The sequence below is a fragment of the Megascapheus bottae genome, chromosome X (genome assembly GCF_031878675.1).
Source record: "Megascapheus bottae isolate mThoBot1 chromosome X, mThoBot2.hap1, whole genome shotgun sequence".
In the NCBI taxonomy this organism is placed as follows: domain Eukaryota; kingdom Metazoa; phylum Chordata; class Mammalia; order Rodentia; family Geomyidae; genus Megascapheus; species Megascapheus bottae.
In genome coordinates, this window is record NC_143547.1 from 17,300,443 (window position 1) to 17,314,956 (window position 14,514).

A 14,514-nucleotide genomic window follows, 5' to 3' on the forward strand; every position below is an offset into this window, starting at 1 on the left:
TTGGAGAAATTAGCTAGAGTCTAAGTATATGTTGAAGGTAATGTATCCTCTTATTTTGTGACTACTTTTTAGGAATAAAGTATTATTAACCAACCACCAATATTTTAAATGACAACATGGCCCTCTAATTCAACTAGGTCATAACTAATTTTATATGCTAATTACTATGAACTCTAATAATAATATTTTACATATTACCATTTTCAATTTGTATATTACACCTAAGAAAAGTATCATTAAAAATACAAATGTTGAAAATGTTTCTATAAAAATGGCAAACTAATTTATACATAATCAATCAGTGGGTAGTTTCACAATCAAAATCCACCATTGCTTCAATAGAAAAATGAATATGGGTTTAACACACATGTTCAATACATACACGTACATATAGAGATATATATATACACAATTGTATAAACATATTTTTATGTATAAATTTTCAAAACATTCTTATAAAATATAAGCTAAGCAAAATAAGTAATACTTTATATATACACAAGTGTTCTTTTTTCATCTATTTTTATTGTAATTAATAGAAGGGTTACATGATATTTGCCAGATAGATGGTGCATTAATTCCCATACATTGATACCCTTTCACATGTCTTGGTCCCCATTTCCCTCCGCTCCACCCCCACCCCTCATCTTGTTTTCCCCCCTTCCCTATCCAATTTCAAATAACCAAATACAAATATATCCGATATATCAGGGAACAAAGTGAGGTACTGTAACAATATGAGATAATCAAGGGACAGAAAGCGCTGAGAGATAACATAGTACCTTAAGAACAACAATCATTCATTATATGGCTTATGTTTTTATATCCTAGAGATCCTTTCATTTAGCGTCCTACTATATGGCCTATTGTATCAAAGTTTTGCTCTATTGCAAATCTCTGCTAGGAGAACCCAAGGTTTCTACTGATTATGACAAATGAGGGAAACCATTGAGCCTATGTTCCTTTGAGTCTGGCTTACTTCACTTAATATTATCTTTTCTAAGTCTTTCCATTTCCTAACAAATGGGGCAATGTCATTCTTTCTGACAGCAGCATAGAATTCCATTGTGTATAAGTGCCACAACTTGTTGATCCACTCATCAACTGAGGGACATCTAGGTTGGTTCCATATCTTTGCTATGGTAAATAGTGCTGCAATGAACATTGTTGTGCTGGTGCATTTAGTATGTCCTTGTTTCTGGATGATTGGGTAAATGCCAAGTAGTGGAGTGTTCTTGAAGCATATATACATATGAATTCAGTACCTACATTGGCCATGATCAAGATTAAAAACAAGATAAATTCTTTTTTGCCTCTACTGGGCTTGGGCTCAGGGCCTGAGTACAGTCATTGGATTTTCTCAAGGCTAGAGCTCTGCCACTTGAGCCACAGCACCACTTCTGGCTTTTTTTCTATGCATGTTGCACCGAGAAATCAAACCCCTGTCTTTATGCATGCTAGGCAGGCACTCGACCACTAGCCCAAACTTCCTGCACAATATAAATATTTTGTCTAAAATTGGAAACCCTAAACACAATTGAACACCTTTTAAGACTGATTATGTTATTAGAGTCAAAATAATAGCTACATGGATGGGTTTATCAGCAAATTAGAAAAGACAAAAAATGATTAAATTTAAATATACATTAGAACCTAGGCTCAATGGTTTCCCTCATTCATAATAATTAGTACAGACCTGACTCTCCTAACAGAGGATTATAATACCTCAAAACCTAGATACATAAGGCCATATAAGATGAGGACCCATTAATGGACCTCCAAGACGTGGAATCATGAGCTTAATTATGACTGACGGCTGTTCTTTATGCATTATGTTTTTTTCTCTTTTCTTTTGTTGCCTTTTGCTTAATCTCATATTGTTACAGTATCTGACTTTGTTACCTGGTATATCTATCCATATCTATATCTATATCTATATATGTATATATTTGAAATAGGAGGAAGAAAATGAGGGGAGGGGGCTGGGAGTGGGAAATGGGGACAAAAACATGAGAAGGGTTATCAATGTTTGTGAAGTAATGCACCTTCTATCTGGTGAATATAATTGTAACCCCTCTATACATTAAAATAAAAAAAATAAATGAGATACCTTGTAAAACTAAAAAAAATTTCATCTCCATTTAAAGAATTCATTCCTCACTTTCTTTAAAAAGATCAGTTAACAATCTAAGTTTGATTTCATTGACACAACAATAAGCATATCTCAGTTAATAATGTCATCTGAAAAGACTTTAATATTGTTAATGGTATCACTTGATATACAAAAATATGTGAAAAATATGATCTGATGATTTAACATGTAGTTATATTTTACTTATGAATATTAGATTTTCGGTTTAAAGCATTGCTGGCCAGGTGACTATAATCTCTACCTACTCAGAAAAAAAGAGATCGGAGGATCATGGGTTAAAGCAAACCCAGGCAGAAAGTCTATGAAACCCTTAACTCTAATTAATCATCACCTAAAAAGAAAAATAAAAAGAACCCAAAAGTGCAGGTGTGGCTCAAACAATAAAGAACCATCCTTCAGTGATATAGCTCAGAAAAAAATGCCAAGGCTCTGAATTGAAGCCAAAGAGTGGCATAAAAATAAAAGAAAATAAACCATTATTACCATCATTTCTTCTATTGCATTGCTATAGCACCATATTTAAATCTAAATACATTCATAGTGTTTATGACAAGGGAAATGTATCTAATGAACATTAGAACAAGTTGACTGTAGATTGATAAGCACATGTTAGAAATCATTGGGAAAATACCTGATATAAAACAATTATCTAGAAAGATAAATATGCTCCAATGATTTCCAATACTTTACTGTATTTGCTTATTAATAAGGTTACTAGAAAATTTTACATTTCATAGATGACTCATTATACTTTCAGTGGATAGTGATTACATGGAATCGGGGAAAAGCTCCTAAGTTGATGTAAATATAAACTATCACAGTACTGAAATACATTTAAAAAATTTAAAAGGAGGAAGTAGCACTGTGGCTCAAGTGATAGAGCCGTAAATTTGAGCTGAAGAGCTCACGGACAGGACCTAGGACCAGAATTCAAGCCCCACAACAGATAAAGACATAAAGAAATAAAGAAATGCTGTGAATTTACTCTTTTGTTTTGTTTTGATTTTTGTTCTAGTTTGAATTTTTTGGTCACACATTGTCTAACATTAGCTTTATATTTTCTGCAATCTGTATTTTAAGGAATATTGTTAGATAAAATTTTAACATATATTCATGTTTTGTGTTCTCTGTGTATGTATATATGCACTAAAGTTTTAACTCAGAGCTTGGGAACCATCCATTACCTTTTTTGTTCAATCTGGCACACTATAGCTTGAGTCAAAATGCCACTTCCGTTTTTTGGTGGTTAATTGGATGTAAGAGTTTTAGCAGCTTGGGGCCAGGAGTTTGGCCTAGTGGTTAAAGTGCTTGCCTAGCATGCACGAAGACCCGGGTTCAATTCCTTGGTACTACATACATACAGAAAAGCCGGAAGTGGTGCTGAGGCTCAAGTGGTAGAGCTCTAGCCTTGAGAAAGTCCAAGGAGTGCTCAAGCCCTGAGCCCAAGCCCAGGACTGGCAAAAAAAAAAAGACTTTTATCAGCTTTTTGGACCTAGCTAATTTCAAAATATGATCCTAAGATCTCAACCAACAGAGTAATTAGGGTTACAAGTGTGAACTACCAATGCCCAGCCAGGTTTTATGTTGTAACTTGGCATTTTGCATGTTCCCAGGACTCTTTGAAGTCAGGGAACAATTCTTATAACTCACAATTTGAAATATATAATGAGGTTATTTACATATTTTTATTACGGATGCTATTGGTGGAATTGGTAAAGAAACCAGAAAAGAGGATTATTTACTAGATGTTTTTAAATTATAATTTTGTTATTTATCTCTGAAGAAGCAAAGCAACACAGTATATGTCCACCAGAATAATAAGATTCCTTTATCTAGACATATTTTTAAATGAATTCTAAAGCTTTAACAAAGTAAATTACATGATTTGCCTAACTTGGAACTAAACAGTTTCCTTCAGCCAATCTTCCTTTTTATTAATTCATTTAATTTTCACAATTTCCATATCTTAATATGGAATAGCAGGGAGTAAACAGCTAGAGAGCTCTGGTATTCCTGCAAGAGAAGACCATATTTTCTGTAAGCTTGGTAATAATATGTCTCCAATGAACCTTTCCAGATGAACCTTCAAGGATGACATCCTTTTCCTTAATCATCCAAATCCTAACTCTAGTCCACGGTGAAATACTTTCTCACTTATATGGCTATTTTTTCCACCTATTTTCCTGTTCCCCATCAGAGCCATGTTTCCATTATGTTCTTTCAAATGAGCGAAAAGTTGTATTTTTCCATGTAGATTTTAAATTTCAGAAAGTTGAAATTTGAAATTTAAAATACTCTTTAAAGTTCAGTATTTTACAAATTCCTATAGAAGTCTTTATGAATTGTACCCTAATCTTACCCTAATTATTCCTATAATTTCTATGTTCCAGTACATCTTGTCTCCTTTCTGTCTCCTGGACTTGCAAAACCCTTCTTCAACTTGGGAGTTTCTCCAGGCTATTGTTCCTATTAATGACATTTATTCTATCTAAAACATACAGGATTGTTCAAATGTCATCTCCCCTTAATCATATTGTCCGACCCATAAATGAAGATACAATACAATATTATTTAGATGATAATATTATGATAATTTTCTGTAAACTCTATGATTATACAGGTATTCCTTTTGACTGTTCTCCACTACATATCTATGGCCAATAATTCTGGGTCACATAGCAGGTTTCCAAAATATTTATTAATTAGAGAATGAGTGACATAAATATTATACCAAAACTATAAAGTGATGGAACAGAAGAGTATACACTTGAAGTATTATAGCATAAAAATAATTTCTCATATATATGATAAATTCTTTTTTAAAAACCCAAATCAAATCAACAAAAACACTACTCATTATTTTTTAAGATTATATTTACCTTATTATTGAAATGACCCAAATTATACAATAGAACTATTCTTTCATATAAAAGCTTAATTTCTTTTGAAAATATTAGATTATCTATAGCAGAATAAGTTTTATGATTTAGTATTCATGGTTTGTAATTTAAGTGTCTTAGCAATGATTCTAACCCTCAACTTCCCAGTCCTAGGCAAATAGCAATCGCCTAAGGTGGACTTTCATACAAATGAAATCATGAAACACTTGTTCCTTTGCAAACTAGCTCCTTTCACTTAGCATAAGATTTTCAAGGTTCATTCAGAATGCATCAATTTTCATTCTATTTTACTGCCAAATAATGAGGGCCTTCAGAAATGCTTCTCATTTGAAGAGGCTGATTTTATGCATGTATCTATCAGTTGATGGATATTTGTGTTGTTTCCAAAGCTTGAGAATTATGAAAAATCTAAGTATGACCACTTGTATACCACAGTTTTTATATTATCCTATATCTGTCTTTTCTTTTATTTCAGTGCCACTAGTACATAGGCTTCAATAGGATAATAAAATATACACTCAAGTGATTGCTATATGAAGAGTAGGCAAAATGATTTATAAGATTATTTGTAGACTAAAAGGCACTATGTGTATAGATTGCATTTTAGTTTTGTAGTATTATTTCCTCTTCTCACTTTGCCCAGATTACAAGTTCAATTCCTTACATTGATTCTTAATGTATAAAGTGTATTTTAAAAGAAATACTTGGTTTTGATATTGTGAGAAGTGATTAAACAAAAATGGGAAGAGTAATAAAATCTTATGAAAGATAACAAAGTGCTTCTGTCAGATCTTCCTTGCTGAATAGTTACTATTTTCAAGACATATGTAATAATACAAGAAATGTGATTTATTCCCTAATCTCAATTGAAGGGTATAACATATGTATGTACAAATATTTGAGTGATTTTGAATTAACAAAATGACCTGTATGGTTTAATATGGTAAAACATTTTACTGTACATTGCATGCTCAAAAGGTTATTCATTAATAAAATAGACTGTGAAAAATTTTATTTGGAAAGAAATAAAGAGCCAAAATTTGTAAGTTTTATAAACATTTATCAGTGTAAGAAAGGCAAATGATGATATTGATTACAATATGAATAGAGAAAAATTTTACCTCTTTTTACTATAATAAAGTAGATAAATCTTAACTATCAACAATTTTATGCTCAATGTCTTTAAAGAGAAAAAGTTAAACTTTATTACAAGTAGTACAACATTAAAATACTGTTTTCAGGTAAGAGGCTCTTTGAACTACAAGTTATATCAATTTAAAATACCTGTTTTATTTTTTGCCAGTCCTGGTCCTTGAACCCAGGGCCTGGGCACTGCCCTTGGTCTTTCTGCTCAAGGCTAGCCCTCTTCCAATTGGGACACAATACAACTTCCAGCTTTTATCTATGTATGTGGTACCAAGGAATTAAACTCAGGTATTCGTGCATGCTAGGCAAGCACTCTACCACTAGACCAAACTCCTGACCGAAATATCTTATTTTTAAAACGATCTTTATGCATCTTATGATAAGAGTGAAGATATTATTGTTAAATAAGACCATGTTACAAAATTTAGGACATCCATAGTATTTTTCCACATTTGATTGTAGGGGAACATAGGTACTTTGCAATCCACTAGAGGGAGCTGACATTATTTTACCATTTTAATCTGATTCCTTACAAGAAAAATAAACCTTTTGCTAAAAGCACTTTGAAGTACAAGGAAAAATGTACTAAATGTATTCATCATTCGTTTCATGAATTTCATTTCATTTTTAGTACAATAAAATCTGGAAAACTAGGAAATTTTCATGTATATCAGTATATTTCAGTAATGTTTCATGTGATAATGTTTTTATTTGCAAAGAAATAAATAAGAAAATATATATTCCAACTAATGAAATTTTCAACAGAGAAAAATATATGATTTTATATGTCTCATAACAAACATGTGGAAGAAATTTTATAAAATATTGTTATCTAAATGCTCTAAAATCCCAGTTATATACAATAATCCTTTGTATATGCACACGAACATTTGGTTGTTTGTTGACAGTCGATTAAAAAAAAATCACTTAATAATGCTTAACCCTGTTCAAAGACCTATCTTTCTAAGGAATTTTACCTAAATAATTAAGCTGATGAGAGAATGTATTTGAGTAAATACTATGCATTAGCATTTTAGGAACATAAATTAATGAAAGACAAAAGAGGTAACTTGAAAAATTTTAGTCACATGGCACATATTTGCATAATTGCTTCACTTTTATCTTTTATCATTGAAGAGAAAAAGAGGATTATGTAATTATAGTGGTCCAAAAGTAAAATGTAGCCCAAATAATAATTTATCCTTTGCTGAGTTTCAATTACCATATACATGCGATAGCTGTAATACTGTTCAGATGAATTGAAAGAATAAACAGAAGATACCAATATAAATATCTTTGTTCAGATAGCAAAATGGAGTTCATGAAAATGTACTTACACAGCTTTAATTACTTATTTATTTTCTTCAGTGTCCAAAATACCTAATTCTGTAATTTGCAACCCACCAACACATGCTTATTTTTCTTCAGCAATGTCATGAATTATGGAAGAAAGAAATGTAAATAAATTAGTTTTCAAACATCAGTATTTTAGTGCTTGTTAATAAATGTCACAAGGACAGATAGCTCCATTGACAGAAGTTATTCTTTCATGTCAGTCATTTCTATTATCCCATAGATAAATGCTTTGGAAATTTTTAAGTAAGCCCTGTTTTGAGTATTTGTACTTACTTATCTGTAGCTCTTTCTCTCTGCTCTGCACATCAGCAAAGACTTGGTTAAAATGATTTGTAAAGGCCACAAAATCTGCGTCCAGGAACATTGGCCCTTGTCCTTTCTCTTTCAGGGCTATGCTCTGAATTTTTAATCGCTCGATTTGAGGCTGAAGAGCTGACAACCTGTTGGCTTCATCCTGTAACATAATTTAGAGTATTAAAAATAAACAACACTTAGTTTGCATACATTAGTTTTGTCAAGCAAGTTGTTAAAAAGTAGTGTTGAAAGCTCAGATTAATATCCTTAATAAACATTTAGTAGAAAACATCCCTGATGATTCAGGGAACCCTCTACTAGAGGTCATCAGTTTATGAAAAGCAAGACTCTTTATTAAGTTGATATCATCATATCAAGATGACACCACTTACAACATTCATAGCTACGAATGAGTGCCATCAAAAAGTACTTAGAAAAGACTAAATTCTTTAACTCAAATTTGATTTCTTTATTCAAATCTGTTTATTCAATGAGTAATAAGTCTTTTTTTCAACTTATGCATATACAATTAATATATTTTAACTATAATATATACATATCTTAAATTCTAAACATTTCACATGTAAAATAATATGTAGATTATATGCACTTGAATATTTGTATGTGTATATGGATAGGCATAATTAGATAAATATATTTAACACATTTATCTGCAATTCTCTAACTGTTATATATCTTCATTACTTCTGACCAAACAGATTATTGTGGTACCTTTAATTATTGTGTCTATTTGTCCAGATTTTCTTTGTGTTATCATAATTCTTCTGAGAACCTATACTTAATCTCAATAGTACTCTGGATTGGATAGCAAAATCACGTTGACTACTGTGCTGTCCAAGACAGCTTTCATTAGCTTAGCTACACATAACTACTCACTAACTGAAATTTGAATAGTAAACACGAGATTTGTCTCGGTTATGGAACTCAGGGCCTGGGAGCTATCCCTTAGCCCTTTTGTGCTCAAGCCTACCAGTCTACAATTTGAGTCACAGCATTTCCAGTTTTGAGTGGTTAATTGGAAATAAGTCTCACTGGTATTTTTTGGCCTGGGCTGGCATTGAACCATTTTCCTAATATCTTAGCTTCCTGATTAGACAGGATTACAGGTGTGAGCCACTGGCACCCAGGTATTTTGTAATTTTATAATACATGATAATATTTTACTGAATAAGCTAAGACATACTTGATATTTTTACTTTTTTCTTTTAAATATTTAAATGTAGTTTCTGGAATATATAAAACTACATATGTGGTTTAAGTTCATATTTCTTTTGGATAGTAGTGTTCTCTATAAGTTTTTACACTTAGATGAAATTGTATTTAGTTTTTACTAATTGGATCAAATCTATTTTTTGAAATGTGCTTTTAAATTATTATTGTTATGGTTGCCTACTTAAAATTTATATCTATGCTACTTTGGAGGAAAGTACTTAGGACTATTTATCATTTGATATGTTAAAAACAGGATAATTAAAATTAAAAATTGGATCATGAACCAATTAGAAGGAGAAAATTAAAAGAATTATAGCAATTATGAACTATATTTAAACCTGAGCTTCCTGGAAATCACAGTTTAAAGACAAAATGAAATGAATTGTTCATTTTGAATGCATGCATACTCATGAGGAAAAAAGAGACATTTGTTGGAGGACTGGTGACATAAATTTCATCTCAAGACATTTCATTGGGGAAAAGCCACATACTAGACAATGCTACTTGAATGATATATCAATTTTCTACAAGAGTATATATATATATATATATACATAAACATACATTGTTTTTATTTTATTTTACTGTATAGAGGGGTTATAGTTATATTTGCCAGATAAAAGGTGCATTACTTCTCATACATTAATACCCCTTCTCATGTTTTTGCCCACATTTCCCTCCCCCAACCCCTCCCCTCATTTTCTCCCTATTTCACATAAACAAAGAAACATATACATATAATATACCAGGTAACAAAGTCAGATACTGTAACAATATGAGATTAACCAAAGGGCAACACAAGGAAAGAGAAAAAACATAATATATTAAGAACAACAGTCACTCATAATTAATCTCTTGTTTCCCTTCATAAACATACATTGTTAAACTCTTTCATATGGTGAAACCAAAGACATAACAACGTTGGAAAAATTCACGTCCCTCATTCAGATGTAAGTCCTCTCAATTGAGGGCCAGAAATTTAGTACATATTCATGGATAAAGAATATGAGAATTGAAAAAGTCTAATATCATATCCTTTGATTAGAGAACTACAATTTGTAAGCTGGTCTTGCAAATGGCGTCTTCCATGAACATTTAAGAATCTGCCATGCATTTCATCAGATAGAGGGTAACCATTTTCCTGTTTCCATAGCTCTGGAAGGAGTGTATAGCATAAACCAGTAAATAACAGGGATTTGAAAATATTTGAAAAATGTAAAATAACAGGTATTTGAAAGTCATAAAAATTTGTTAAATATTCAGTTGTGACAAAAATTTCTAAGAATATATAAAACAGCATTTTGACCGGAAGCAGTAAATAATTATACAAAAGGCCTTGGACATCAGGGTTGGGTGGGGTCCTAATCACATAGATTGGTGTCTTTATAAAATAAGGAAAAATCCTCTAATTTTCCTCTTCCAATGATCTCTCTCTTCCCTCCTCTGTCTCTATCTCTGTCTCTCTTCCCACCAAAGAAGATGTCATTTGTAGACATAAGTAGATAGCAATCTACAATCCACTAAGAAAGATCTTGAAAAGAAATGAACTCTACCAGATATTCAGAGAGGACACTCCATCCTCTGGAACTATGAAAAAGTTACTTTATTTAAAAACTACAAGTATTATTTGTAATGGAAATCATTAATTAACATCTTTTTTGCTCTTAGCCACAATATAGATACTGATTATATTATGGATGAATATGTCTACCTGGTGATTTTAAACCAATGTGTTCATCTAAATCTAAAAATATGGTTGAGGCACTAACATGTTTTGTGGAAGGTGGGGAATAGCCTCTTGGTATGTAGCCAAGGCTGTCATGGAATTCCCCATGTAGACTAGATTATACAAAGGTTCAGGATCCTCCTGCTTCTGTTTCCCATGTGATGGAATTAATGGTATTCAATATCACATGGATTGAACATACTTCTATAGCAAGAAAAATTACATTTTCATTGTTCTTCTAATTCACAGATGCCTTGGTTCCTATTTAATTATAAGATATGTGTAAAGGTAGAAATTCTATAGTTTATATATTTGTCTAATAAAGTAAATATATTTTCACAGTAACTTTATTAAAAAATATACTTCTAAGTTAATTTTGTTCCTAGCAGACCTATAGATCTAATCTATATAGAAAATAATCTCAACTCTCTTACTTTTCTTATCATAATAGCTTTGAATATTCTATAATTTTCTGGATTCAATATCATACCTCAATTATCTCTGAAAATTTTCTCTCTATATACATTATATACTTAAATCATTCTCCATAAAGCATGCAAATGAATCCCATTAATATTTAATGCACTCATCCTGAAAAACGTTTAATCTATTCTTTCATTTGCCCATTTCCCAAAGAAAATTCATAGATTATACTAATGATGGAAAATTGTCAAGCTATTTTCCACGTTATATATCTCTAGAGTTCATCGACTTGAAGGTAGGGGAGGGGTGGAGGAAGGAAATAGGGACAAAAACCATGAGAAGGGGTATCAATGTGTGAGAAGTAATACTACTACCTGGCAAATGTAACTGTAATCCTCTATACATTACCTTGACAATGTAAACAAGTAATAAAAAAGAGAAGAAAAAATTTCCTCTTCAAGCCCCTTTTGCCAGTTCCATCTTGTTTGTCCCCTTGAGATCTACAGAAAACCTTTCTCATATGACCTAGGTGTATTTATAGATAGCAGCTAGTTGTCCTTTGCCTTTTAATTAAATTTAATCAGTGAGAATTCCTTTACAGATTCTTCAGGGAAGGAGTAGAGTAAAGCAGGGTATTTATGCTTCTGGCTCCATTTCCATGTAGGTATCTTGGCTTAGTTCTTAAGATTGTCTGTATTATCAGGATCTTATTTGCTCCATTCCTGTATTTCCACAACCTCCCCTTCCTTGATTCTTTCTGGCCCAAGACAAATTAATGATGAGTATTTAGATTAACCCTTCAATTTCTTCTATACTACAAACATATCTGCATGTGTTTTCTTGGTGAAGAGGTCTTATTCAAGTTATATTAATTTAAATGGGCTATGGGTTTTAAAGACTGTCCTCATGTATCCAAATGTATGGCATATTGTTTTGCTGTTGACTTGTGTTTCCAGTTTATTAATGGACTCTACCTTTTGAGTATAGGAGTGGATTTTGCTGATTGTAAAAGAGCTCAAAATAGAGGCCACTATTTTTTAATTTCTTTTCTTCCTCATCCTTTTATAAACTGACAAAATCAACTAGCCAGGCCCAAATTATTCTCATTCGGTGGTAGAATGTCAGTACCCACACAATGTCTATTGAAAACTCATTTTTGTTTATGTTTTGATCTTTCTTATGTTTAATAAATCCTTTGACAGTGAAAATTTCACCACTAAATGCTGTGGAATAACCCTCTTAAAATTGCCAATAAATGTCTATTGATCATGCTCTACAGGGAAGTTGGAAATATTCTTACCTTACAGATTTTTAATTGACTTTTAATTGCTGTTGGCTCTGATGTGGTGGTGGGTTGGCTTTTCAACCAGTTTTCAGTAGTAGTTATCATCTGTTCCAATTGTTGTAACTGATTATAGAAAGTGATGATGTTGTTTTGATACTCCAGCCAGTTAAGTCTCTCACTTAGCAACTGGCAGAATTGTAACCACCGGCTGTTCAGTTGTTCTGAGGCTTGTTTGATGCTGTCAGCATTAACACCCTCTAGACAGAAAAAAATATATATCCCCTTAAACAAAAGATAGGCTGAAATGATCTGAAAACCAGCAAGTCAGTATTATCACAGTATCAATCATAAAATGATTAAAAACAAATCATTTATTTACTGATAAATATTTACTACAATAATAATATCTGATTATTGGAAATTAATGAGTAGCATCTCATCAAAGAATATGAATGTTACAGAAATAAATGAGGAATAAAATAGGAAATAGTAGTAGAATATATTTAATAAAAGCAAAAGTGATCAAACCTTGATTAGAATTGATTATGAATAATATCTGACATGTTTCTAAATGAATGTTAAATATGATGTACATAATTATACTTTTAAAATGAACTTTCAGTTTAATTTTTAAAAATGGGTTTGAGAATTGGTTGGAATACTATCTATATGCTTTAGAAAGAAGGAATGATCCAAATTATCTTCTATGCTTTATTTTTCCAGAAAAAAAATGAGTCCACTGATCATGACATTGAAATAATATTTCAAAATATAATCTTACTATACAAAAGGTTTTATTTGTATATGTGGAAATTCACCTATTGTTGAAAAATGACCTAAGTTAAAACTAAATCAGGAAAACTTTTACTAACAGAGCTGTGTTTACAGTCATTTTGTTCAACGTTTAACATTATTCTATGTTAGGCAATATGCTATGCTTTTTTTCTTAAATTTTATCTTTATTTTGTAATAATGTGTTAAATAACTACCTAGTTAAAGTATATGATACCCTGTATAGAATAAAAGTAGAGTCCATTATACTACATTATTGCTTAAAATATTCAATCTCACACAAGTTACCTCATAAAATATGGCTACAGTCATTTCTACATAACTATTTTCATAAATGATATTTTATAAAGAAATAAATGCATATAATACAGTATTAAACATTTAAAAAGATAGCTATGTAAGCATTTTTTAAATAGAAAATATTTCCATGTTTTATATTTCCATATTTATACACAAACATATGTTTTGAGATTGAAATATCTAAGGGGTAAATTGATTTAGTAGAAAACCAACTCATTTAAAAGAAGGTACTTTTATGAATGTTCCTTTTATTTAACCTTTTGGCACAATGTTGAGTTGAAGGGAAACTGAATTCTTAAAATGTCTAACATCCCAAACAAACATAATGCCTGTGGTTTGGCTAACTTATATAGTCCTCTCACTCTCTTTTTTCAAATGCTTTAAACTTATTCTTATCCAGAGTAACATGTAGAAAGAGGTTACAATTTGAAATACTTCAGTATACAGCTGGAAGTTTTTTTTTCCTTTACAAAGACTAAAAATATGGTTCTGAATTCAGTAAGCACGTTATTTTACATTCTTTAATTTTATTCTGCCCAGTTACTCTAATTTTCAATTTATTATATTCACACTATACTATCAAATATGATCTCTCAGTTCACTTGAGACATGAATCTAACCTTAATCTAACAACTACTCAAGGTGGCACAAGAGGAAACAAATTTTCCATGTATTAATGGCAACAACATTTTCTTTTACTTTTGGTGATATGTTTGTAAAGACATATAATGAGAATGTGTACAAAACAGTCATATATCCTTCTTCCTATATCCAGTTATGAAAGAAGCACATAGCTCACAAAAACCGAATATTATTTTAGTAACTTACTTGATTTATCTGAAACATCTGGATGTATTGAGTAATAAGTAATATGCTGTGTGTACTAATCTAATGTGGAACAATGATG

The 14,514-nt window shown here is 31.2% G+C and overlaps 1 protein-coding gene across 1 annotated transcript in view; it reads right to left on the reverse strand.

Moving 5' to 3' along the window:
* Positions 1 to 14,514, reverse strand: part of Dmd (dystrophin) — a 1,999,854-nt gene that overhangs the window by 1,356,092 nt on the left and 629,248 nt on the right. The window contains exons 20-21 of the mRNA XM_090326714.1: positions 12,531 to 12,772; positions 7,828 to 8,008 (exon numbers count right to left, since the gene is read on the reverse strand). Coding sequence (XP_090182840.1) covers positions 7,828 to 8,008; positions 12,531 to 12,772 — 423 coding nt within the window. The remainder of the gene's footprint in view (positions 1 to 7,827; positions 8,009 to 12,530; positions 12,773 to 14,514) is intronic.